At 38.6% G+C, this 26976-nt stretch overlaps 2 protein-coding genes and 1 long non-coding RNA gene across 11 annotated transcripts in view; 1 reads left to right on the top strand and 2 right to left on the bottom strand.

Moving 5' to 3' along the window:
- Positions 1 to 416: 416 nt before the first annotated feature.
- dpf2 (double PHD fingers 2) lies at positions 417 to 15609 on the bottom strand. 4 transcript variants are annotated; one of them, XM_074610483.1, is made up of 12 exons: positions 15471 to 15609; positions 11421 to 11581; positions 9981 to 10088; positions 9457 to 9638; positions 9282 to 9374; positions 8937 to 9015; positions 8392 to 8433; positions 6697 to 6840; positions 5407 to 5538; positions 5182 to 5294; positions 5012 to 5093; positions 417 to 2607 (listed from the first exon to the last, which is right to left on the bottom strand). In XM_074610483.1, exons 1-12 carry the CDS (start codon positions 15500 to 15502, stop codon positions 2531 to 2533), a joined length of 1245 nt encoding a protein of 414 aa, XP_074466584.1. In that variant the 5' UTR covers positions 15503 to 15609; the 3' UTR covers positions 417 to 2530. The 4 variants fall into 4 exon arrangements, with proteins under 4 accessions (XP_074466584.1, XP_074466585.1, XP_074466586.1 ...); XM_074610484.1 differs by having other exon boundaries at positions 6703 to 6840; XM_074610485.1 differs by lacking the exon at positions 8392 to 8433.
- On the top strand, positions 15475 to 17652 carry LOC141752489 (uncharacterized). The gene is made up of 2 exons (XR_012590263.1): positions 15475 to 15611; positions 17046 to 17652. It is a non-coding gene; the product is annotated as an uncharacterized LOC141752489 (long non-coding RNA).
- A 3758-nt stretch (positions 17653 to 21410) lies between these two features.
- The window catches only part of sptbn2 (spectrin, beta, non-erythrocytic 2), a 48200-nt gene continuing 42634 nt past the window's right edge, over positions 21411 to 26976 (bottom strand). For 4 of the 6 annotated variants that reach the window (XM_074611626.1, XM_074611624.1, XM_074611625.1 and 1 more), the window contains 9 exons: positions 26887 to 26971; positions 26154 to 26350; positions 25849 to 25973; positions 25682 to 25757; positions 24538 to 24615; positions 23279 to 23457; positions 22760 to 22933; positions 22543 to 22585; positions 21411 to 22434 (listed from right to left, as the gene is read on the bottom strand). In XM_074611626.1, the coding sequence (XP_074467727.1) occupies positions 22222 to 22434; positions 22543 to 22585; positions 22760 to 22933; positions 23279 to 23457; positions 24538 to 24615; positions 25682 to 25757; positions 25849 to 25973; positions 26154 to 26350; positions 26887 to 26971 (1170 nt within the window). In that variant the 3' untranslated portion in view covers positions 21411 to 22221. The remainder of the gene's footprint in view (positions 22435 to 22542; positions 22586 to 22759; positions 22934 to 23278; positions 23458 to 24537; positions 24616 to 25681; positions 25758 to 25848; positions 25974 to 26153; positions 26351 to 26886; positions 26972 to 26976) is intronic. The other 2 variants (XM_074611628.1, XM_074611629.1) reach the window with 1 other exon arrangement.

The raw sequence follows: 26976 nt of genomic DNA, 5'->3' as shown, positions 1-26976 counted from the left end.
GTAAAAGTCATAGAATAGTATGTTTAAAAAAAGTCATAGTATAGTATGTCGAAAAAATAAGTCATAGTATAGTATGTTTAAAAAAAGTAATAGTATAGTATGTTTAAAAAATGTAAGTCATAGCATAGTATGTTTAAAAAAAGTCATAGTATAGTATGTCGAAAAAATTAGTCATAATATAGTATGTCAAAAAAATAAGTTATAGTATGTCAAAAAAATTAAAGTCATAGTATGTCAAAAAAATAAGTCATAGTATAGTATGTCGAAAAAAAGTCATACCATATATAATATATATTAGGATAATATATAAATATTGACAAATTGTATAAGCATATAATATATTTATTTAATATATCCCAATCCATCATTCATTTCTCAAATGCTCATTGAGAGAAAAAAACAAACAAAACATCAGATTATAGTGCGTAGTATTTTATTTCCTGAAGACAAATTTCATACAATAAAACAAACCATCACAATCCAAATGAAAGTCCACCCTAAGAGAATTCACCTACTATGAAAACCTGTGATCTTGGTTTGAACAATTCTCTCCCAAAGCTTGAGACCAATCTATCTATATATAATTTATTTCTGCTTATCTCTGAGTGCAGTGTTGAAGCTGCAGCTCCAGAATCTGTCTCTTAATCACATTATGGGCTTTGCTTCTTGTTTCGAGCTTTGGAAGAGAGCAGCTCAGTCGAGACCTGGATCACACGATTAACTAGAGAGCAACTTCCACTTAAGTCCCAAAATGTCCCACACCATCAGGTACGCAAACATCATCCGTGAATACAAAAACAACCAACAAAATATTCTAGCAGCCACTGTCTCTAAATAACTATGTTTGAACGTGATGACAAAATAAACCAAGTTATACTCGTGTAATGTTTACGTAATGTGTTAGTTGGCTAATTGAAACGACATGATAGCATGGTTAATTTATATTACACCACTTCCTAACACCTTTGCCGACCTAAAGCTGAGACGACTACATAGCGTATGAGAGTGCAGACGATTACTGAGCATGCACTTGTTTACCTGTAGAATATGCAGCTATTGAAGCAGACAGACACTGCAGCTGTCATTAATATGTATCCTCTGCCTTTGTCCCGTCTATCAATATCAACCCTTTAGATACTGTTCCTGTTTGAGGTAAAGTAACCAGACCTTTTCTTCCAGCCTTGCCACAGAAGGAAACCATTGCATAATAGAACTATGAAAGCAGTAACAAAAAGGGCTATTTCTCCATAGGACTATACATATACACATTATAATATTTATTTTTTTACAATATGGAGCCATCCATATTTGTTGCCAGAGTCCTCGAGGCGTGTCTGTAACAGCATTTTCTGAGAAAGAAAATTTACCGTATCGCACAATATCTGCCGACAGAGCCTAAACCGTCATGAGTCCCTGTCATCCCAGCATCCTACAGGAGCTCTTATATTGCTTTAACATTGTCAGCAAGTGGCCATCTACAAAGGTCACATAGTCCTCAATCACATTAAAATAATCTAGTGGTGTCACGACATCAACAGATATTGAATACGGCGCATGATGAGCAAACTGCTAAAACACAGCGACGAAAGCTTTTATATATCCCTTTAAACTGGCTGATAAGTAAGTAAGCAAGTAGGACTCGTCCGTTTTGTCAAAAAAAGGCCCCAAAGGCTGGATAAAACATGCACATTATTACGTCCTCATTCACCCTCCCGAGCTCTGCGCAGCTCAATCCGCCACTAGCACACAAGAGTCAACAACCAGACTAAAGTCTAACCTGTCATCCCTGAAGTCGCTCAGCCTTTGGAGCCACTTTGACGAGCATGTCGGGGTTTCTATGTGGCCGGTGGCAGCGGATGAGATGGAAAAGTATTTACAGTCTCAGCAGATCCATTTGACTCTTATCAAGAGAATCACCAAATATCAGCAGTGCCATAAAAGAACATGTGGTTGTGGATATTTCCATAATGATGAGATGGGCACTAATAAAAAGACCGTTACATTACCATTCTTTTTTTTCCAATCTGTACATACTTAACACTATTATATACCATAGAAATATATAAATATTATAAAATGTTTTTTTTTTACGTTGAGCAAGCACTGGCATGCTACTTGATTCCAACGAGCTCTATTTCTGCTCCGGTCATAAAATCAGCACATTGCAGGATAGAGAACGTTTTAGCATCTTTGTGTAGGAGTATGTGTAAAAAACAAACCTGAACAGGAGGTCAGATTTTGGCTATTTATGCTGTGAGATTCAGTACTGCTCAGATTGGCTATGTGGCAAAGAGGTGAAAATAAAAATCGATGGGGCTAAATCTGAGCTTGGAACTGTGTAACAGTCATATCTGAAGCTAAGTGAGGCCAGTTTGGTACGGGATACTTCCCTTTTCACAATTTATTGTCTGTTCTGAACACACTCCCTCCGAGCTCAGCTCGTCAGGGGAGCTTATCATCCGTCTTGGGAGGGTGAACCGTACTGCTGTGGGACGGTTGAGTGTGTGCAGGGGGGAGGAGGCGGCGGCCATCACGATGGTGGAGCGTTCTGGTATATGGATGCCTTGTCTTTCAAAAGGTCCAGACATAGATGACAGCTCCAGCTCCCTGAGTGCCAAATTAAGAGAGAAAATCTATTAATGTCAGAGTTGTTTAAAGCTGTTTGTCCTAAAGTCGGTGCAGCATCCCTCTTTAGGTTTAGCCGTTCACATGCAGCGTTTTTGTGCCCTCAAATACATTGTTGTGAGACACGAGGCAGACGCACACGCAGGAGCAACGCCTTCATGACGCACAAGCATTCCCCAGTATGGAGTAGTCTCAAAATGGTCACAGATGTGTATAACATGATCTACGTGCGTAATTTTGGGTACTCTCAGTTTGAACACGTCAAACAGATTTACAAATTCACACATTGCAATCTGAATAAATATTGATATTTTACGTACAGATTTTTAGCTTTAACTTCACAGATCTGATCATTTTCACTTTCGAAAAGCTTCCTGTGTGCACGGATCAGGTTACGTTTGCGTGTGGAGTTTTGAGACTCTTTTTATATCTCCAGATACACAAATGCATGCTGCGTTCAAGTACTGGTGGAAAAATGTGAAATCTGTTTTTTTTCAGTGAAATCCTGTGTGATTTCAAAGGGGAAAGACGTTTTTCAAAATAGACATACTGTATATTTACCAGCTGTATACTCAACACAGTAGCCTATAAATGGAAATATATTGTTTAAATAACTACTTGTTCTTCTGCAGACATCCTGGTGGCTCATCCTCTGAAGTGAGTATAATTACACAACCCACTGTAAGTAAAACGTGTGTGCTTTTCAATATGAATATAATGTTATAAGCTCAATATTTCAGGTAATGTCGGATAACGTCATCTACGTCTGTTAGTTTGGTGCACTATTCATCTGCCTATCCTGTTTGCTGTTATCAAACAGGCTGTTCAGTATGTCTGCTAGCTCACTTAGCTGTCCCTGAACTATGAACCAAGTTAAGTTTTCTTGTGTCAGCTAACACCAGGATAGTTTAACTCTGTAACGTTAGATGGTGATTAACTCACAGTGTTAGTTTGGCAGCAGTGTGTCATATTGATCTCCTAATAGGTATCTTTCACAACTTTAAATACTTTGATATTATTGAAATGAAAACTGTGAATTGAGTCTATGAAATTAGACTAAACAATAAGGCAAAGTAAGAGAATAACAATGCATGGGGTGTTTATAAATTGCAATATATTGTTTAGATTCAGTCAATGTTAGGATTGTATTTAGTTTATTCCACTGTACTGCTGCCATGTAGTTCTATGTTGATGGAAAGTATAACCTACATAGGCCTAAAATCATCATTATATTACATATACCAGTGCATCTCTTATATTAATATTTATTCAGGTTGTGATGTGTGCATTTGTAAAACTGTTTTACTTGTGTTCAAATTTATTTGATTGTTTATGTGTAGATTGAAACAAGCACTTGTGAGTACCCAAAATTGTAAATTTTATTGTTCATTTGTAGATCATGTAAAACACATCTCTGGTCATTTTGAGACTAATCACACTCCATACCCAAAAGCCTATTTTTCGGGCTGACGGCTATATTTAGAATATTTGCACCGCTTTATCTGGAGGACGGGGAACTGAAAGTTTAAATATACTGTATATCTATCTCTATCTATATCCACCTACACACCTAGTACACCTACACACCTAGAGTACATCTGTACACCTAGACACCTAGAGTACACCTACACACCTAAAGTACACCTACACACCTAGACACCTAGAGTACACCTACACACCTAGAGTACACCTAAAGTACACCTACACACCTAGAGTACATCTACACACCTACACACCTAGAGTACATCTACACACCTAAAGTACACCTAGAGTACACCTACACACCTAAAGTACACCTAGAGTACACCTACACACCTAGAGTACACCTACACACCTAGAGTACACCTACACACCTAGAGTACATCTACACACCTAAAGTACACCTACACACCTAGAGTACATCTACACACCTAAAGTACACCTAGAGTACACCTACACACCTAAAGTACACCTACACACCTAGACACCTAGAGTACACCTACACACCTAGAGTACATCTACACACCTAGACACCTAGAGTACACCTACACACCTAGAGTACATCTACACACCTAGAGTACACCTAGAGTACACCTACACACCTAGAGTACACCTACACACCTAGAGTACACCTACACACCTAGAGTACACCTACACACCTAGAGTACATCTACACACCTAAAGTACACCTAGAGTACACCTACACACCTAGAGTACACCTACACACCTAGACTACACCTACACACCTAGACTACACCTACACACCTAGAGTACACCTACACACCTAGACTACACCTACACACCTAGACTACACCTACACACCTAGAGTACACCTACAGTACACCTACACACCTAAAGTACATCTTCACCGACACACCTTAGATTTGTACAAATATGGTGAACTTACCCTCTGGAGGTTCAGCCATGGGCGGGTTGAGACAATACATGTGATAGCCTCTATCACAGTCGTCACAGAACAGAAGCTGATCCTGGATGAAACGGGACAACAAGCAGACTTTACACATCAGACTTCAGCACTCTACAATACATACGATATCTGAATGGAGGTAAACTCACGTCGTTCTCTGAGGTGCCGCAGATGTTGCAGCACTTGCACTCTATGCACTGCCAGTGGTACGTCTTCACGGCAGCCATCATTACAGGAGTGAATTGCAGACAGGAGGGGTGGCCTGCGTGTACAATAATGTTTATCACAAAGATTCCTACTCTTTCAGCTGTGTAAATTAACAGTGTCTTTTCCTGTTGCTACTCTATTCCAGCAGCCAGTTGTCTCTAACGTACCTGAGCGTCCGCAGTCGGAGCAGGACACCAGCTCTTCTGATTGGCCAGTCTTGTGATTGTTCTTGGAGTCTCCCAGGCAGAAATCACAGTACTTATTAGGCAAAGCGAGACCATCTGGGCCTTTCTTGGGAGCTGCAAAACAAGATGAAAACACCCAAAGAGCCTTAAGTGTTCAGTTTCTCTGAAGTCCAGCTCTACATTGAACCTTGCAATCTAATTAGGGCTGGGACGATTCACCTACTGTATCTCCCCATTCGATACCGATTCGATATGTATTTCGATTTTTAAGTATTGTGATTCGATATTGCAATTTATATTTACTTTTTTTAACACTAGACCATGGGAAAAAGTTGAATAAAACTTCTTTTTACTTTGGAAAATATCTAAATTAATCCAGTAAAACTGTTTGATTTTCAGCATGTATGGAGTCAGAGATGTCCTGAAGTCAAATATATGTCATCATTATTTATTGCATTTTTTCCAGCAACCCAAAATTTAAGAATAAAGACATTTTCCTCACAAATTAGTGGTATTTTCTTTTTAATTTATAAAGGGACATATAATATTTTATACTTCTGGTGGATATAATCAATCAAACCTATTTCCATAGATGTATTTTGAATATACAGTTCCCTTTGTTAACACCTTATTTTGAAAACCAGACGTAGTCATACGTGTATACTTCCGCTAACTTCGCCAAGTCCGTCTCTAGCTCTCCCGTCAGCTGCGTTCTCTTTATACATCCATGGTCAGCTCCATCGGGGACGTTTGAATGCATTTAACATAAATGTCAGTATATGGGTGCTCTACAGTCGTAGCGTCGGCTGATTTGACCGCACGTTACCGCAATACGATAACGTTTCCTGTCCATGACAGAGTTAGCATGCAGCTTTAGCCGTGATGTCTAGCTCTGCTTTTCCTGCAATATGTGAAACCCAAAGTGTTTCCATCCTTTACTGGATGTGTAGTGTTTCCCACGCTGGATTTAACATGTGAGGGTGCTGCAGGTGGTAACCACGCCGACCCTCCGCTGTTTTCTACTTTTTCATTTCGGTTCGCGGCGGCCGGCTGGTTTGTTTTGGTTGACAGATACGGAACAGATATGACGTCACATCACTCAGATTACTACAATAAAAGCTGTAACTTCCTTCTACCTCCGCATAAACTCAAATGGAGCAAATATATCGATTCTGGCATTTAAAAAAAATTGCGATACATAGGTGAATTGATTTTTTTCTTCCCACCCCTAAATCTATTGGTGACATTTTTGAAGAAAGTGAATTATCTTACTCTTACTTTTAGGCTCATCAGGCGGCGGCAGTACGGGCTCGTGGATCACCATCTCTTCCTTCTCCTCACCCTCCTCCTCAGCCAGGTGGGAGTGGGCGTAGTGGTAGCTCAGACCAGGACGGTTCTTGTAGCGCTTCCCACAGACTGCCACCAAAACCAGAAAACACAATGTGTATGAAAACAAAGAATACACCAGTCCATGTAATAGAAAATCAGTGGTGAAAGGGAAGAATTTTTACATCTGATCAAATGATACTAACAGAACAGCTGAGAGTAACAGAAATACTTTCTATCCTTGTATCATTTCTATTGTCCAGATTTGTTGTATTTAGTGGCTGTCTGTCTTTTATGATGATAAAAGGACTTTGGGGGGCATTTTCAGAGAATTTAGTGAGTCCAACTGTACATGAACATCGTCTATTCACAGCAGCAAACAGTAAAAATGCTGCTGTGTTTGGGTCAGCAAGAATATCACTTAAAAACCCAACATGTTTCTGTGATATCCTGCTTTTTTGTTTAATATCTGGATCGCCATAATGACATGATATATTAGCCATGAAATTGGAGGGAAGATGAAGAATAATGAAGCAGTTCGGGAATATGAAGAAGAACATGCTCTGAGGCAATGACATGCGTCATCACTCTTAGCTGGAACACATGCCATTAAGCCCAGCATTAAGATAACATCTCAGCCACTGTACACACCACACATCTGCTGATCTTTACAACAACTATCTCTGCAATGTTTGAGTAATGACAAATTACCATGAAATAAACTAAGAAATTTAGTCGTTTCATCTCATTTCACGTCATACATCCATCTCTCTCACATTTGAGTGTGTATGACCTCTGTAGGCTGACATTAAAAACACAACACATGGCTCTGAATACGGATGTTTCTTATCTGGATATATATTCTATTAAACAGTGGAGTGAGAGAAGCCAGTGGGATTGTGTAAGGAGGATTTAATGACTTTTGTAAAGGACAAAGATGCCATTGTGCGAAGCATTCATCACAAGGAGGGGGTGTGAGGTTTGTCATAAGATAACGCCCAAAGACGACTTCTTTCACTTCCATACTTTCTCTCATTTTCATTTCCCTTAAAGGCTAATGTCCTATTTCTTCAACTGTCAGTCTTTTACTCCAGAGCATCTTAGCGAAGTTGCTGAAGACACAGCTAGTCACATGCCAAGTGATGAAAAAACACTCTCCAAAAGTCAAACAGGCATCAAACTGACACAGATCAAAAGCAGCAGTTCACTCTAAAACAGGGGCCGTGGAATGAGAAGGAAAAAAACTAATGCAGCCAAATTACACACATCAGGAAGCCAGACAAAAGACAAAGCACAGCAGCAGGATCCAGCTTCTAGCTTATCTAAATCTGTGGGACATTCAGGGCCAGATTGAGGGGAAAAAAATTACTTTCATGGGCCACAGCTAATCTTTTGTCAGCTGAGACGGCTCATATCTTTGCTTGGTTACAGGCTTAATTGGGGTGTTTAATATCATGGGCTTGACCTTTTTTTAAATCTACTTAATCACATTTAAGTAAATTGTGTAGAACAAAACATTTACCCTATGAACTGAACAACACAGAGAGCAAATCTACTTGGTAACATGGACAGAAAATAAAAACAGGCAGTGAAGACTAAAGGCAAAGCCGACAGGAGTAAAAAGGAATGAGAGAAATATACCTCTTTCAGACGGTTTTGAAATATGCTTTTGTTTGATAGTGTCTGAAAGAGAGAAGAGAAGGAGAAGAGAGAGCACAGACAGAGACTCAGCGAAATAGGCTCATAGACTGACAGAGGATCAGTCAGTGCTGCCCTACTGAGAACTGCAGCTGAAAGTGAAAATGCTTTACAAAAAAAGGAAAAGAAATACATCAAGCAGTACAGCTACATAGTCTGACAACACCGAAGAAGTGGAAGAAACATTCCCCTCCTGCCCCTGGAAAGATATGAAATGCAAGTTCAAGAAATGTATGATGACAAACAAGAAAATAGAGCTGAGCCTGGACTAGCTCTGTAAATATTAGATTTAGCTAACAAAGAGCAGAAAGAAGATAGAGGAGAACATGAAGAGAAAGAGGAGAGGATGAAAAGGAAGGTGATAAAGAATGAGGACTCGGGCAAAGTCTTGCTTGATTTGATTGCAACCATTACAGCTGTTAACATCTGCAGTGACCCTCTGCTCTGACCCGAGTTCACATGCTCTACTCTCCCCCATCAGGACTCACTGTCACAGGCGTACGGCTTGTCTCGGTCCTCCGCGGCTGCTGTATCCAGCTTCTTCCTGTTACTGCCCACTCCTCGACCCTGAAGACACACACACATGATTAGAGTCGACAGACAGGCTGGGACAAGAATTCTTGTAGTAAACTAACACTGAAACGGAAATAAGCAGTGAAAAATAGTATTAGTAAACTGAAACTAAATAAAAACTATGTCCTTTAAGAAAAACGAAACAAACAATATTGTCCGGTTAAAAACTAATAAATAAAAATGAACATAAATAACATGTTGGTAATTGTTGGGATGAACTTTTGAGAAAGTGTGTTCATGCACACATGGCAGTTATTTACCTTGCCCTTCCCCTTGCCTCTTCTTTTAGGCGTGTCTTCCTCGTAGTCTTCATCATCCAGGTCGTCCATGAAGTCATCTGGCTCGAGGACTCTCTATGTTGAGGCAATGAGAAAATTAGAAAGTAAAATAATTTTCTTGACTCCAACCATCTTATCTTATGCTGAAAACAAGAACCTTATTTCTAATCCGGGCAGCAGGGTTCAGGCCTCCGGTGTAGTCACTCTGGTTTGAGTCCTCCTCAGACCCTCGGAGCTCCGCGGTCGGACGTTTTTCCACGGAGTCCCCCTTCAGCAGGGCCTCCAGGCTGCTGCCATCGGCTGATAACACAGCATCCTTCTTCAGTCCTACTTCAATCTCTATGAATTAAACACAAATGAGTTAAGACACAAGCATGAAAGTGGAACACTTCAAAGTATGTTTTACCAGAAAAAAACCATACAAAAGATAGTGGTGCTTCTCATTTCTGACTGATGCACACAATCGCCCTTACAGTTATAAATAAAGTTGTATTGAATCAAACAGAATTTAATTCATATAGCAAAAATCTCTCATTAATAAATCATTATTACAAGACCTTCTTTTTTCATTACAGCACGGTGTGAAACCTTTGTCTAGAAGGCATAGCCTTCTATAGCTTTTTTCTTGAAGGTTGACATAATTAAATGGAGGATGAGCTGAGCTGATGTGAATGATGGTACCTGACTTGACAGGAGGGAAGACAAGCCGAGTGTCCTCTTGAGGATGAGATCGCCGTTTCTTCCTCCACCTCCTGGATGGGTAGGTGTAGAGCTGCCCTGGAGCTATGCCTGAGGGACATCAGAGCAGACCATAGACTGAATATGTTTATATTTTTTAAATCAATTCTTTATTGTAAATATAGTGCACATACAAACAAAGGAGTCATTAATACAGAATCAATGTCAGAGCCAGGGGGGATCTCTTAAATAAAATATTAAACAAAGAACAAAATGAAATTGTTTTTGCAGCTTTCTTATTTTTTGAGTTAAAAATGGTTTTAATGTACTGTTTGGTTTCATTTTCAAATCTTATAAAGAAGGGTTTAAAGAAGCTAAATGTGGATTTACGAATAAGAAATTTTGCTAAAATGATGATCAAATTTATTACAAATAATTCTTTAAATTTGTTACTATTGTCAATATAAACAGTAACCTAATAAGACATATCCTATGTCTTCCCATGTATCACTTGTCATTATTCAATAAAGAAGCAGGCCAGTTATCAATAAAAAGAAGATCACTTTTGGGTTTGGGGATTAAAGTAATCAAACCTTGTGTCAGTGAGGGAGGAAGAGTTTATTTGTCACTACTTTCTAATGTTTCTTCATTAGAAGAAACTAGCGAGAGTAGTTGCCAACTCTTTTCCAATGAATGTAGCACTAGCTCCAAAAGTCCCTGAATCTAGAGAGAAAGTTGCCAAGTCATCAAGACTACAGTCTGTCGCTTCAGGCCTCCCTCAAAAGCCACTCCCCCCAAATTATCATTATGAACAAACGTATTATAAGGAACGTAAACAACGAACAAGGCTATTAGTACTCACAGCTGTCAAGCTAGCAACTTAAGGAAGACTCCAGTGAATGAGCGTACAGCTTTTTGACAAGCTGACAAAGCTTGTTAGAATAATTATCACCATTTAAAACCAAGAGAGCATTTAGCTGTAAGCTTAATCATATTACACCTGGTTTACTGAAAAATGTTTGTATGTTGAATTTAAGAAGTTTTCACTCTACAAACAATTTAGTTAACTTTCATAAGATGTTGTGTTTGTCTCTTCTGTTGAGTGATGTCAAAGTGTTTTTTCTTCCAACTCTTTTTAGCCATTTCAAAAAGTTCTACAAAAAAACATGAACTAGAATATGAAAGATGCTAATAAGCCATTTTCATCCAAAGTGAAATTGAAATACACCACCGTTTCAATTTTGTACCCACCCTTTCATCAATTCACTAAAATCTCTGAAAAACACTTTTTAGTCTGATCATTTTCAAATGTAAAACAGATGTTCCTGAGCAGATCGTTCAACGTAGACATTGGTCAGATAAAATGTTCAACAAATCCCAACTATATAAACTAGAATTAAAATCCTGTAGGGAGGCTTACAGTGCATTTTGTGTTTGTCTCACCTGGTCCTCTGTGTCTCTTCTCCATCCAGATGTAGCAGTTGCTTTGAGCCACACCGGTCTGAGAGTCGAGGAACGGCATCCGGACACTCCTCTCAGCACAGAGCCTGGCATTGTAGTTGTGACATTGCTCCATGGCGTCTCTGTAGTACTGCTCTCCCAACCTGACGCCGCAAACCAGAGACAGATGGTTGTTATTCAGTCTATTTTGGTTAAAACGCAGAAATCAGCAGGTGTGGGTATTTCAAAACCAGTGCAGTCTTACATCAAAGTTTTGAACCTCTCTGTCTGTGTAGTCTAAAACTTGCTGTCTTTCTCCGTTGTGCTGCCACCGTAGGAAAACTGCTCACTCACTAGACAATGTCTGTGTATTTGAGACTACATCATTAGTGAGAGTGCAACAGCAGGTGCTCTTTTGTTGGTACATCAACAACAAAGAGCTTGGTAGTCAGCACAGTCACAAGTGTTGCTGTGTTTTCAACATAAATATACTCAAATAGTGCTGTGAGATTGTTCCCTTTTAGGATAACTAAGGACCGCATCTCTTCAAGTTAGACAAACAGGTTCATGTCAAACTTTTATGAACAATTTTATTTATTGTAAAGATGGATAATAATTTGGTATTTATTTTTTTCGTTGTGATTTATTATCACTATTTACTACTTTGGTTCTCTTCATTTTTATTTTATTCATTTATTTATTATTTCCCTATTTAGTTTTTATTTATTAGTATTCCTATTCTATTTTTTTATTCCTTTATTTCTAATTTCTAACTTTATCTCTAATTTTTTATTTATTTATCTATTTTTTTAATTTTTTTATTCTTTTTCAATTCCTTTTCTATACTTATCTTCTCTCCTAATAAAAGTATAAATAATAATGTTATTTTTCCTACCTGTACATTTATGTATTCTCTGGGCCTATGAACCAAAAATATGACTCATTCCTACTTAATGGAACAATGTATGGACATTGTGGGGATGCCGAAGCTCACAGACCGCCTCCTAAGGACACTTATGACCCTGTTATGTCTTCAAACATGTGATTGTGTTGTACGACTGTAACTATTAAAAGGAAATAAAAAGTTTTTAAAAAAATTGAATAATTTGGTATTTATTTATTTTTTTCGTTGTGATTTATTATCACTATTTACTTTGTTTTCTTTATTTTTATTTTCTTTATTTATTATTTCCCTATTTAGTTATTTATTTTTGTTTATTATTATTCCTATCCTATTTTTTTTATTCCTTTATTTCTAATTATTCCTAACTTTATCTCTCATTTTGATTTTATTTTGATTTATTTATTTATTCTTTTTCAATTCCTTTTCTATACTTATCTTCTCTCCTAATATAAGTATAAATAAACATGATGATGATGAATAATTCAGCATATATCTGCTATTTGGTTAAGACTAAACAGGAAACAGGAGGCTTGGAAGAGTTTCTAAATAATCAAAAATGTATGTTAATATTTCTCATTTCAACACCATGAATATTATTCTCTACATTATTTCTAGTATTGTTTCCTACTTATGTTATCAGGACTTTGTTTAAGATTCTACAGTTTAAATTTATTTAATTAATGAGTTAGCATAAAGCCCTATAAATAACATGTGCTTGTAATTACCGTAAAACATGAAATGCTTGTAATTACCGTAAAACATGAAATGCTTGTAATTACCGTAAAACGTGAAATGCTTGTAATTACCGTAATACATGAAATGCTTGTAATTACCGTAATACATGTAAAAATCAACCACCTGGGCGCCTCAAAATCAAAAGAACTGGAAGCACGTTTAGTTTTTAGTACAACTGGATACAGGTCACTGAAAACTAACTCCAAAGAGTTACTATATGTGAATTAGAGATGTGATAGATGCAGCTCTTTGGTCTTAAAGATGAAAAACAGTAATATTAAAGGCCATTCTTTCATTCATTGTGAACTAGTTGACCAAACGCCACACAGCGCGCTGAGCTAGTGATGTGTCGGTCGCAAACGAGTCATCTCAAAGAGCCGGCTCTTTTAAGTGAATGATGGGAGCCGGCTCCCGTTCCAGAGCCTTTTTTTATTTATTTTTTATTAATTCAAGGCAGAATGATACGATGATCTTCTCCGCGCCACCGGCACTCCATGCACTGACTGTGATAGTATGTGTCCACAGGCTCCGTGCTTTCCACGCTCCCCATTCATTGTCTACGTAAGCAACCGTGCAATGCATTCTGGTAGCGTGGCGTCACGATTCGAGAGACGGAGGGTCACAACGCCCGCTCCTCATTTGCATAAAGTTGAGGGCTAGTCTACTTTATGTAAATCGCGGTCGTCCGACGCGACTTGCCGTCTCTCGAAACACCCGAGAATCTTTTAAAATAAAAGTTGTCGATCCAAAATAAAGACAGATTCAGCAACTGCACGGCTTATTTCTCGCTTCAAATGTTTCCTGAAAAACATTTCGGTGCACTATTTTTGTGAAATAAGAGAAAAAAGTTTCCAAACGAGCCTCCATACTGTTTCCGGTTTGAAAGCTGAGCAGCAGCCCATGGAGGGAAAGCGTTCGTACAATCAGGTGGGGAGAGCCTTGTGTCTAGCGACAGCCCATCAAGCGCCCAATGGAAGCGTCGCGTCCCCTCGCGATAAAAAACGCCCCTGTGGACACGTACCATGACTGAATGTTGTGTTAATGACGTCCGTGCGACCAATCAGGTGATGACAGACAAGGATCATACCATCAAGCAGGGAGGGGCGAGGGTGCGCGGCCTGCTGACGGTCTACAGGTACAGAGCAGGAGGGAGAGGAGGAGAGAAAGAGAAATGGTACGTGTCCACAGGGGCGTTTTTTAACTCGACGCTTCCCAACATTGGACGCTTGTAGGGCGTGTCGCTAGGCGGTGACACGATAGATGATTGACCAATACTGGGCGGTGACGTTTTCTCGGCATTATTTCAAATACTTCCGGCTGAAGCCTGATTGGACAAACGCTTTCCCTTGTGGGCTGTCCTCTGCCGGATTTCAAATCAGACCAACATGGAGGCTCGTTTGGAAACTTTCTCCTATTTCACAAAACAGTTCACCGAAATGTGTTTCTGAAAACATTTGAGGTGAGAAATAAGCCATGCAGTTGCTGAGTCTGTCTTTATTTTGGATCAACAACTTTATTTTAAAAGATTCTCAGGAGTTTCGAGAGGCGGCGAGTCACGTCGGACGCCCGTGATTGGCATAAAGTAGACTAGACCTCAACTTTATGTAAATAAGGAGCGGGCGTCGTGACGCTACGTCTCTCGAATCGCAACGCCACACTACCAGAATGCAATGAGCGGCTGCTTACATAGACAATGAATAGGAAGCGTGGAAAGCACGGAGCCTGTGGACACGTACCTAGAGGAGTGCGGTGCGTTGTGCTGCGTTGCGTTGTGCTGCGTTGCGTTGTGCTGCGTTGCGGTGCGGTAGACAAGATGAGTGACAGTTGGAAACGAAGCAGCATGTAAAATGATGGTATTCAGTAAATTATAAGGTTTAGTATAATTGTATCGAATAATTTAAGTGATATATGTGCACAATTACTAATCATTAAGGTCAAAACAGTTATTCATTTGGCTGAATTATAAAAGGCAGAAGTGAAGTAAAACTAAAAGAGCCGAGTTTGGAAGCCGAAAGAGCCGGCTCCTCTTGGTAAGCTGAGCCAAATGATCTGATCACTAAAAAGAGCCGGAATTCCCATCACTAGCTCGAGCTCTGCGCTAATAACGGCTGTTAGCACCTTGCTAGCTAGTTTTATCCAGAAAGACGCTCAACAACTCTCCATAATATCTCTATAAATACATTTATGATCAACATGACGCGTTCTCAGACTCATAACGTCATCTGCGTGTCTGCTAACTTCCAGGATGTGAACACACGACGGAGCGATGTCGAGCTAACCTTTAACTAAGTCAGAGTAGATGTTGCTAAGCGACGCGGCGGCTGTATGAACACAGAGGCGTTGTAGTGTGACTGTGTGGTAACTAGTCTGGTGTGTTAAAGGTGTGTAGGAGAAGAAGAAGTCTCAACACTCACAGTTTGACAACATTCTCAACAACAGCGGCCATCTTGGTCTGATACACCACGGGTAGAGCGGGGTGGGGATGTGGAGCCCTCAGAGCGGACTGGTAGGCAGACAGAGGAGCTGTGGGTGTGTGGAGCCCTCAGAGCGGACTGGTAGGCAGACAGAACAGGAACCTGAGACACACAGCAGCGCGCTCTACTGGTGGCGGGTGGCATTGCAGGATGTTTTATTATACAAACCTTTAAATCTGAATTATTTCCACAAAATAATATTATAATAATAATAATAATTATTATTATTATAATATTATATTATTTCATAACATAATAATACAATTATTATTATTATTTCCCTAAAATAATAATACTATTATTATTATTTCCATATAATAATAATAATTATAAAATTATTATTATTATTATTTCCTTAAAATAGTAATACAATTATTATTATTATTATTTCCATAAAATAATAATACAATTATTAATATTGTTTCCATAACATTATAATAAAATTATTATTTCCCTAAAATAATAATACAATTATTATTATTTCCATAAAATAATACAATTATTGTTGTTTCCATAAAATTATTATTATTTCCATAACATAATACAATTATTATTATTTCCATAAAATAATAATACAATTATTATTGTTTCCATAACATTATAATACAATTATTATTATTTCCCTAAAATAATAATACAATTATTATTTCCATAAAATAATAGTTATTGTTGTTTCCATAAAATTATTATTATTATTTCCATAACATAATAATACAATTATTATTATTATTTCCTTAAAATAGTAATACAATTATTATTATTATTTCCATAAAATAATAATACGATTATTATTATTTCCATAAAATAATAATACAATTATTATTATTGTTTCCATAACATTATAATAAAATTATTATTATTTCCCTAAAATAATAATACAATTATTATTATTTCCCTAAAATAATACAATTATTGTTGTTTCCATAAAATTATTATTATTTCCATAACATAATAATACAATTATTATTATTATTTCTTTAAAATAGTAATACAATTATTATTATTATTTCCATAAAATAATAATACAATTATTATTGTTTCCATAACATTATAATAAAATTATTATTATTTCCCTAAAATAATAATACAATTACTATTATTATTTCCATAAAATAATACAATTATTATTGTTTCCATAAAATAATAATAATTATTATTATTACTACAATAATAATAATGATCATATGTTATCGTCAGCAGCTCATGTTATGGTTTACCTGAAAAGTTTCACTGTGATTTAAAAAAAAATGATTTACTGATTCTGGCTTCACATTCCCAAGTCTCATAAATCCAATTCTTTGTTATTCACACCTAAATACTTTTAATTTGTTGTTGTCTCACCATCAATTGGTTTATAAATTGAAGTGCAAGGAAATCCGTTATTTAAACTGCTTCAAATATGTGGATTAGACGTTCCCTCAGTCCCTCCTACACCCCTTTTTCATTATAAACTTTTAGACGATGTTATCTTGCTGGCTCATTATTTTCTGATGTCTCCCATTTTTCAACATACAGAGATTACAAGCTGTGATGAAGCTCTCACTGACGGTTCTCTGTCGGTGCTCTGCTCTTAAGATGACGCCATCCTTCCCAGCATCCTCCGATTCATCATAAACCTACTGTATTACTGTTAGTCATTACTCAGTCATCCTCGCCCTCATTTGCTGCAGTTGCATCAGTAATTCATTCTTAATGACGGCACTGCAGCAGCTATCCACATCCTCTATTACATCCATACTGCAAGAACTATATTTCACATGCAGTAAAATGTGAACACAGAAGAGAACATGTCATCTCTCTGTATAATGTGTGCACTGAACTGCTCATGAGTAATGCTATAGAGGAAAGAACATCTTCCTCCCACTAGTTACTGAATCTATAAATAGGATGCAGAATGGTACATAGTCGTGATGATCATTATGCCAAACATGATGTCATTGGTGTTGCTACTGTTTTATATTAATATAGTTGGAAGTTAAAACCTTTGTTTGTTATTCTGTTTGGTCTAAAAACAACTACTTGTTGATCTTAATTTCCCACATTTGGTCTTGACTTGCTTGAAAATATTTGTATAATGTGGCTCTGGAATGAGCTTTCCAAAGTATTAAAAAAATAACCCCGATGATGTAATCAAAGTTATTTGTGAACAGAAAGACTGCCTAACAAACTGCGGATGTGGGGTTTGAAAGAAGTGGAAGATGCTACTGATTGCATTAAAGGGGACCTATTGTAGTTTTGTGCTTTTTTTCTCTTTCCTTTAGTGTGTTATATAGTTTTTTTGTGCATGTAAAAGTTCTGCAAAGTTACAAAGCCCAAAGTCCAGGCCAAAGGGAGTTACTCTCCCCCACAGATACACTGATCCTGAACGGCCTGAGACGCCTTGATTGAAATCCCGCCTTTTCTTCTGTAACATTGTGATGTCACCAAGTAACAGATTTGCATAAAGGCTAGTTTGTTACGCCCTAAAACCAATCTAGTTAGAGCAGAGCCGGAGCTGGAGTCCAAAGGGTGTGGTTCGGTTGACCAATCAGGGCAGACTGGAGTTTTCACAAGGGGGGCAAACGGAGCGTTTCAGACAAAGGGTGAAAAGAGGTGCTGCAGCACAGCCGGTATGAGAATAATTACGTGTATTTTGAAAATTAAAGCAAGTAAACATGCTCTAGTAGAAACCCAAAATACAAGTATGCAACTGAAATGAATTCATAATAGGTCCTCTTTAAGGGAATCCATCATTTTTGGATCTTGACCCGCAACAGGGACTAAAAATCTGGATATCTCTAACCGTTCCTTTTTAATCTTGCTATTATGAGCCCCCCAACTTTATGGAAGCACAATACTAAATAAATGGAGTGCCTCAGCATAATTTCAGTATGGTCTGCCACCCCACAATTATTAGTCCCACCATAGGCACTGGAAAACGGCAATAACAATACACTTTCCTGTGAAATACCAACGCTAATGTTTTGGACTACTTTTAACTGAGGTATACTGAGATACATAATTGAACAGTTGAGTCGTGGATGAAAAATCAGCATTTTATGGGTTTGTCAAGTGACCATAAATCAAATATCCAACTAATGCACCTAATAGAATAAAAGCTGGAGCAGTGCTAACTATTTTTTTAACATAAAACGCAAACAAACAATATCTTGATTTTGATTAAACCATGTTTTATTATTCCTAATATTAGATGTAGATACACAAGTCAACAAACATTATTTTCCGATTTGTAATGAAAATGCTCCACAGCACACTGACATCGTGTGGAAGGGGTCTGGTATTACAGACACGTACCTGAAAATGGACAGCAGTTATAATTTTTGCAATAAGTTGCATTAGTAACAGTAGTAGTAATAGTAACAACAGTAGCAATAATGATAATAATAGCAATTAATAATAGTAGTGGTATTAACAACTCTGAATTACAGAGGAAGGAACAGACATTCGTCAAAAAGTAATGCGAAATGAAGGTAGGAGGACAGGCTTATCAAATGCTGCAAGACAGACCACTGGGTGGAAAAATACAAGCTCCCACTAGACAGCAAATATCCTGCCTTCTTCTAAAAAAGGAAGCTCAAATTGTCACCAGTCTGTAATCACCCATATCTAATACTTAACAAGTAAAGGTTGTTGTTGTTTTTCTTCATTAAGTACTCCATTGTTACAAGTACTCTCATAACCAAAAACTCTTTGACATCACTAATACATTACTTCCCCAAGTTCTGGTCAAAGCTCACCGGTAGCACAATGCTATTTTTAAAGGATGCCATATGCAACATCGAATCACAGCCAGCTGAGGACATTTCCACAAAACTGGATTGCCAGGGTCATTCTGTATTAAATATACAGTACAGTATTGATGTGTGAGCGTGTTGGAAAGAGAGAGAGATAGAGCTCGTGTACAGTATGTCAAGTATGAGAAATATTTTTGCTTCACATGACCAATTTGGCCAAACTAATTTGAATCATTCACATTCAAATGAGCTGATAAGAAAATACACTGTTGTGACCTTTAAACTTGAAGTCCCCTAACATCAACCGGATGCTGTGTCTGATGTCCAGAGCAGAGAAAAGGTAGCACTAGTCACTAAAAATAGCTCGTCCACTGGGGGAAGAATGACTCCTCCATTCGTAATTGTGCACAATGTACGCTAACTGCATTGGCTCACTTATGTATGCAATGACCTTATTGACCCGGCTCCCACATCGTAGCTCATGTGCTACTTTAAAATGGGAGCCGCGTCACACACCCAAGATACAAAATCCCACCGACGGAGACAAGGCAGTTTGAGAAAGTTTTGGACCAGGTGCCGTTAACTGTTCAATAGTCTCAAAGTGGATGTTCACATTATTTCTCTTCTCTGGCTTTGATTTGAGCGATAGATCACTGGTTCCACATTCATTTGGGACTGGAAAATAAGGCCAACCTGTTTAAACTGCAACCAGTTTACTCCCAGCTGTTTGTGTTATCACGACAGTTTGGTGTGACATTCCTGTGGACTAATGAGCCCTCCAAGGCTTGGTGTATATATATACACATCCAGACAATTACCAGCTTTTTTTTACTTGCAGCCTGCTTCAAATAATCCAGAAAACTCTTAAATTCAGAATTGTTATCCAGTAACTTCCAGTTGCATTTTGGCAGTTAGAAAAGGCAAATTAAAACTTGGATTTAAGTGACTGACTATAATAACAGTTAACGACCAATTTGATATAAAACTGCACTACTGCCTACAGTCTCTGTATCGTATTTGAGGAAACTAATAGACACCTATCATATTTGTACTTGCCATGTTCTTGTTTCGGATAACTGTAAATGCCAATTACATATAATTACTTGCTCTCAATATGAAGTGATCTCATGTTTTCAGAGTACATCGACACAGAAGAGAATAGATGGCAATGATGAGACACATACAAGTATAAACCTACATGAAGTCATGCCACATTATGCAAGAGCACAAAGCTCGTCTAAGAGACAATTTAGGACTTTTCCCTCTGCCGCCGCTAGAAAGCAGAGTTATTTATATCATACCTGCATATATAATCAACTGACATACATTAGATCATTGCCACAGGGCACATTTTATAACATTCTCATCTTCGTACTACGAAAGCTTCCTTTAAGACTGTTCGAATGGAGGGTGGGTTTGTAAAAAGGGGTTCAGTGTATCTGTAGTGGGTTCAAGTAAGGCTCAGTACACCTCTCTCTGTCAAGTAGCGCATTAAAGCGCATTCTTAACTGCCTATCCAATATCACTTCCACGTCCCTCACTTCACCTAATGAGACCTGTCCAGCTGTCCATCTGTCCATCTGTCCATCTGTCCTGCTCGCATCCCCGCGGTCTGCCACAGAAAATGTGCTTCAGCTTTTTATCTACAAACTGCCCCCCATGCCTTCACACCAGTTGATAATAAGACAGAGAACGGAAATAGATATTAGAAAACAGAAATAATTAAACCGTCTGGAGGAACTTCATTGGTAATGTCAGCTTACAAATAATAAAAACCTGAAGCAAAGAAAAGCGAAATTTATGAAATCATTCCAGTATTTTGTGTTTGTGTCCGGTTTTTCGTCTGCGTACCGAAAAGCAGCATTCATCTTGCCACGTTTTATCAGGAATAACATAAACGTGCAAAGTCCACAGCACCACAACTCACACACACACGCGCACACACACGCACACACACACTAGAAAACTAATCTTCTCTGCTTTGTACAGAAAAAAAAGAAAGTCGAAAATCAAGCAGAAAAGATCACTCAAAAGAAATAATCAAATACAGGCAAAATTAGAGACAAAATAAAAAATAAAACCACTTATTAAATATATATATATATAATTTTCCCAATGAAACTTGTGATCACTTACTGCACACTGCTAAAATTTAATGAGCTTTATTTTTTTCTCAAAACACCTCATCAACTGTCATTCCTAAAAAACAAAATAATACATACAAGGGCAAGCCCGACATTCTCCACTAGTTTAATCAAATTGTTTCTCTCCACAACATGGATCAAGATTATCTACTGGCAAATTAGTTTGTTTTCTCAAACCAGCAATAACAAAAGATAAATAATAATAATAATAATAACAGCAACAATAATCGGTCAGGTTAATAACATCAATACCAAGAACAGAAAAAGAGACTGATGTGATCCTTCCCAAAGAGAGAGAGCGCTTTAAAGCGGGGAAATAAAACCAGTGTGCACCCCAGTGGAAAGCCACCATCCATTGTTTTATTAGTGACACGGCATAAAAAAACGGCTCAGCTAGTCAAGACTCACTGGGGAGAATATATTCATGCTGAGGAAGGGCCGTTTCGGTAGATTGGAACTGTACTGGGCCTGAATCCCTGCCAGTACCAACCACACCTGTTACTGACTCGGACTAATAAGCTCAGCTGGTTGGCTGAAATTGGATGAGGGCTTTCAATGTTGGGTGCCGCTAAATGTGAAATGTGAAATATGAAATTGGGTGAACGAAAAAGTAAATGACAGATAAAACTGGCGAAGGAGAGAATCAAAGAGAAAGAAAAGCAACAAAGTTCTCTGTAAGCCACAAACAGTAGCCGTCGACAAATTCCTCGGGGTCTGCACTGAGAGCAGTGGGTTTGTGTGACCTGTTTGTAACTTTGCTTCAGTTTGTTGAAATTTTGACAAATGTAGTTTTCCGTCGATTTTACAAGAGTTCTACTTTTTCTTGCCAAAGAAACTGAACCTCTTCTCGCCCCCCCTCTCTTTCCCGTCTTTGTTGCGCATGGTAACGCCTCCGACGTCACCTGAGCTGGGGGAGATGGGAGGCATCGTCATGGCGCGGCTGAGGGCCCGCGGACCGACGGGCGAGTCTCCTGGTCCTGCTGGAATGGAGCTGATGATGGAGCGGATCCAGGAGCTCATCTCCGCCTTTAAACAAAATAACATTTATTATACTTCACCATCATCAAGCACAGTCATAGCACGCAAACATAATTTGTATTTAATTATTCATTTTAGTAGAGTAATTCCTCTCACCTCATCCTTTGCCTGGAACAGGTACTCTTTTCCATCCCCTAGCCTGCAGACACGGTGTTGAAGATGTAAACCATTAGTCACATATAAGCTGTAAAGTCTACATCTCACTATGTCACCATCTTCTCGGTATTTCATCACCTCTCATTTTATTTATAAAATCTAACAGGGTGAACACTGTTCTCTGTCAGGAGGTTTTAGTTGCCAAGTCTATTCTCACCTGAGCTTGAATACAAATTTCCTCTTCTTGTAGTCGTTGGCTACCTCACACACCGCCTCTCCGAGGCTGATTGGAACCTCTCCGTGGTATGGAATGCCATTGCTGGCGCTCTTGCCGTCTTTATAGAAACCAAGACTTCCTTTTCTTAGGGCACAGTACACGTTCTGCCAGGACCTACGGGAGCAAACAAATGAGATTAGGAGTCGCATGTGTTGCACATAGAACCAGACAAAAGCATATATGTTTATATATGTACACACACTGCCATTTGGTAGTGACACTGAAAGAAGAAAACACAACTTCAATAGATATAACAGCTGAAACAAAATCAGATAAAATAAGGTGGAAGGACACATGAGCCTGGAGTTAAAGTTCTGGAGTTGTACAGTATATCGTGCCCTGACATGGCAGGCAGATGGAGACACAACCAGCTGAGTTTTACAGCAATTAACCTTTTCAATAATTTTTAGCTGAAATCAAGTCTTCACTGTCTGGCCTCTCTTGACCGATAACACTAACCTGGTAGCTGCCTTTTTGCTGTGGGATTCCATCTCCTGTTTTCGACAGAGCATCCCCTCCATGGTGTCCGGCTCAGACTCCGCTCCACCTCTGCTCGGTAAAGTGGCAGAAGGCTCGAGGCGAGATGACGCCAGCCCGCTGTCCCTGCCTGGTCCGTTCACCGACTCGGACTCGGAGCCCTGCGGTTCAAACCAGAGCATGAATGGTGGTGAGGAGGTAGGAAAAAAACACACGACTGGATGGAAGCAGTGAGCAGCAAAGCAGCCATTCACAGCCGTATTGTACGTGAAAAGCCATGATGACGCTTGTTTTGACGGCACTGTATGATTACCTGAGATAACAGCATAGCGTGGGTCCACATAATCACACAGTACACTGATATGTGGGTAAGACATACAATTAAAATAACCACGCATGCACGCGTCATGCATGCTACACACATGGATAGTTAAAATATACTGATATCTGATTTGTTTTAAACAGAGGCGGATACAAATGTAAATAATACTATTCCTAAGATAACCTTTGCCTCTTCAGTCAAGTCTCAGTAATTTATTGAGCAACTGTAAATTAATAAATAATAAATCTACATTGCAAAACACAAACACACAAAAACACACACGAACACAATTATAACTATCTAAAGCCTAAAATCATCCAAGTATTCTTCCTTTGATTTAACTTATGAATCTTGAATACAAAGACGATGCCTTTTGAGTTCAAGTGCTCAATTGTGACAGCAGTAGTATTATCTTAGCTGATAATACTTATTAGCAGAAGTATTATCAGCTAAGGAGATGTTTTTGTTATCCTTTTTCTACAAAGAGCTGTTAAATGACTTCCACACTCATCACAGGAAGTGTACACATAAAGGGAAAGACTAAAAACAAGCTACATATAAATCAGCTTTGACCAGCTACAATTACCACCACATTACCACGTTTACAACTCCGGGCTTCACATTTACAGTCACTCCTGTCCTGGTCAATATGAGCACATACAGTACACAACAACAGACCATGTTCCACGAGAACAATCTGTTCATGAATCTGCATCATGCCTTTAAACAGCAATGGGACTCATGAGTGAAACATGAATAAATAAAAGCGATGGTTTGCATCTGTGACAGAGAGCAGCAATGGCTTCTCAACAGAAGAAAAGAGGCACTGCGGTTGACCAGGAGCTGAGTGGAGGCTGTGACGGTGGGGGGGGAGCGAGGGGAAGCTACAGTACACAGCTGACCACGGCTTGGTACTCACACGCTCCGGCTGCTTTGGCTTACACACGCGTTTAGGCTCTGATTTCTTTCCCACTGACAACGATAGCGATATTGACTGCTGTTAAAAACGCAATAAGAAATTGTTAAGAAGTGTGAATCTGTCCAACTGAATCAGCGTTCCTGAGGTGGTGGGTGAGTTTCTTCCTCTTCAAACTCCAGATGGCACTGATTCTTTTCATAAAAAGTGGGTAACACTTCTTTTTACAGGTTTGCAAATTTCATGGTAATTAGGTGATAATTAGCAAGTAAAATGTAGATTTCTTTAGAATTACTGCCAAATTATCACAATATTTACCTCAAAATGTATCAAAAATTACTTTATTATAAACATTATTTAATGATTATATGCTAAAATAGCATATAATCGTTAAAATAGGGCCCTTAGGCTTGAGAAGCGCCTGCTCTTCATCGGAGGTGGAAAACCAAAACTAATAGAAGACACTTCTGATCAGGCACAAATCTCACCATTGTGTGACTTATTGTCAACACAAATGTAACCTGATAACTAAATGTCATGATTCAGGGAGTTTTTTAAAGAATTTCAAAGAGGTTATTTGCTAATAAATTAAATGTATTATTATATTATTAAACATACTAAATAAATTATCAGCTATTGGGAAATAGCTGTTTATAATAAAGTAATTTTCAATAAATTTTGAGGTAAATATTGAGGTAATTTGGCAGTAATTCCAAAGAAATTTAAAATAGGTTACTTGCTAATTATCACCAAATTACCATGGAATTAGCGGACCTGTAAAATTAAGTGTTACCAAAAAGTGCTTCCACACTACAAACTTATTTGTTGAGTATCATCAACAATACTGATCAGCAAAACTTTGCTGCTTATCCCTATTATACAATATTGCTCCACATTGTTTAGGTATTTTAACATTTCACAAGTTACACTTAATGGCCACTCTCTGGTGAAAAAAATAAAGATGTTTCTCTCAATTGGATTAATGTCATTATATGACAAGGAAACATGTATTGAAACAACACCATTGATCAGAGTAGAACAGACAGAGACAAGGACAGACACTCACATACAGTTACATCATGTAGTATGACATGACAAACCCTGTAACACTCAAAGCATTTTGGATCGACAAAAAAAAAACACTCACCTGCGATGTGTCATTGTCGCTGTGAACTCCATTCACTGACACCGACTGATTGAGCGTAGTCTGGTCCAGACTGGTTCTGGTTTGAGAGCGAGGGAAAGCATGTTAATACAAATCTCTGATGATACACCAACATCATCCTGCTCTACCAGAACTCTCCTCTGGTTTACCTGGCTGCAGAATCATGTAGTTGACTTTCTGTCTCAGATTGTGCCACTACTGCTGGGGGCGGTGTAGGGGGTCGCCGTGCTCTCTCTTCTTCCTCTCGCCTCCTCTGGATCTCATGCTCCTCAAGCTGAAAAATAGGAAGTCAGTAGTGCTATCTAAATTTAACATGAATGAGGGAAAATCAATGCCTACTTTCACTGATGAGTGGCGGACATCCTGTACATCCTGTATCTACCAGGCTACTCAAAACAAACCATTCTCAAATACACACAAAATGTTGCTATGTGATCATCATATTTCTACTTACTGTAGTGAGTTTCTCCAGCAGCACAAAGCGGTCTTCCCAGGCTGCAGCAAGTTTCTCAAAGGCCTCATGGCGCTTAATTAGGCTTTCTACCTCGTCCACATTCGAGCCCAGCTCTGCTGCTCGCACCAGAGGTTCTTGCCCCGCCAACCAAGACTCTGCAACGTAGGCATCGCGTCCGAACTGCAACACCTCCAGCACTGAGATACGGTGGGGGGGGAGACAGAGAGTGAACAAATAATGATAAATACAGTATAAACAGCACTAAAAACTATTAGCAGTGAGTCAAGTACACATTAGGGGCCTTTCAGACCAACAAATAGCTCTATGGCAAAAAAACACAGGCTTCATTGATTTCAGTAAGACCACTGTGTTGTTGCAGGGAGAGTTGTCCAGGCAAAGGGGGCCACGACATAAAAACAGATGCAGACAAACCAAAAAGTTAGTCCTGGCTCGACTGTTGCCATAGTGCAATCAACACCAACCAAATAGGGGTAAGTGCACATGCCTTATAGAATACCGTGTAGTATGTACCTTGTAGCATTGTGCCGTTTACCTCACAAGTCTTGACCGAAGTTAAAAAATATGGCTGCCATGATAACCTTCAAACTGGACATACCTGTTTGCATTTTATCTGCTACCTTTACCCTGTAGCAACCACAAGTATCAGTCATTTCTTTTTCCATGGCACCATTAGATTGAATCATTTACAGACTCTAACACATGTAAAGCATACCAATTTGTAAATGGTCCATCTTGTCCAGCCAGTTTCTGTTGATTCTCTCTCTCTTTTCCTGGAGTTGAGTAAGTTTTTCTCGGATCTGTG

The sequence above is a fragment of the Sebastes fasciatus genome, chromosome 16 (assembly GCF_043250625.1).
Source record: "Sebastes fasciatus isolate fSebFas1 chromosome 16, fSebFas1.pri, whole genome shotgun sequence".
Taxonomy (NCBI): Eukaryota; Metazoa; Chordata; class Actinopteri; order Perciformes; family Sebastidae; genus Sebastes; species Sebastes fasciatus.
The sequence above is the reverse complement of the archived record's forward strand: the minus strand, read 5'-3'. Positions and strand labels throughout refer to the sequence as shown.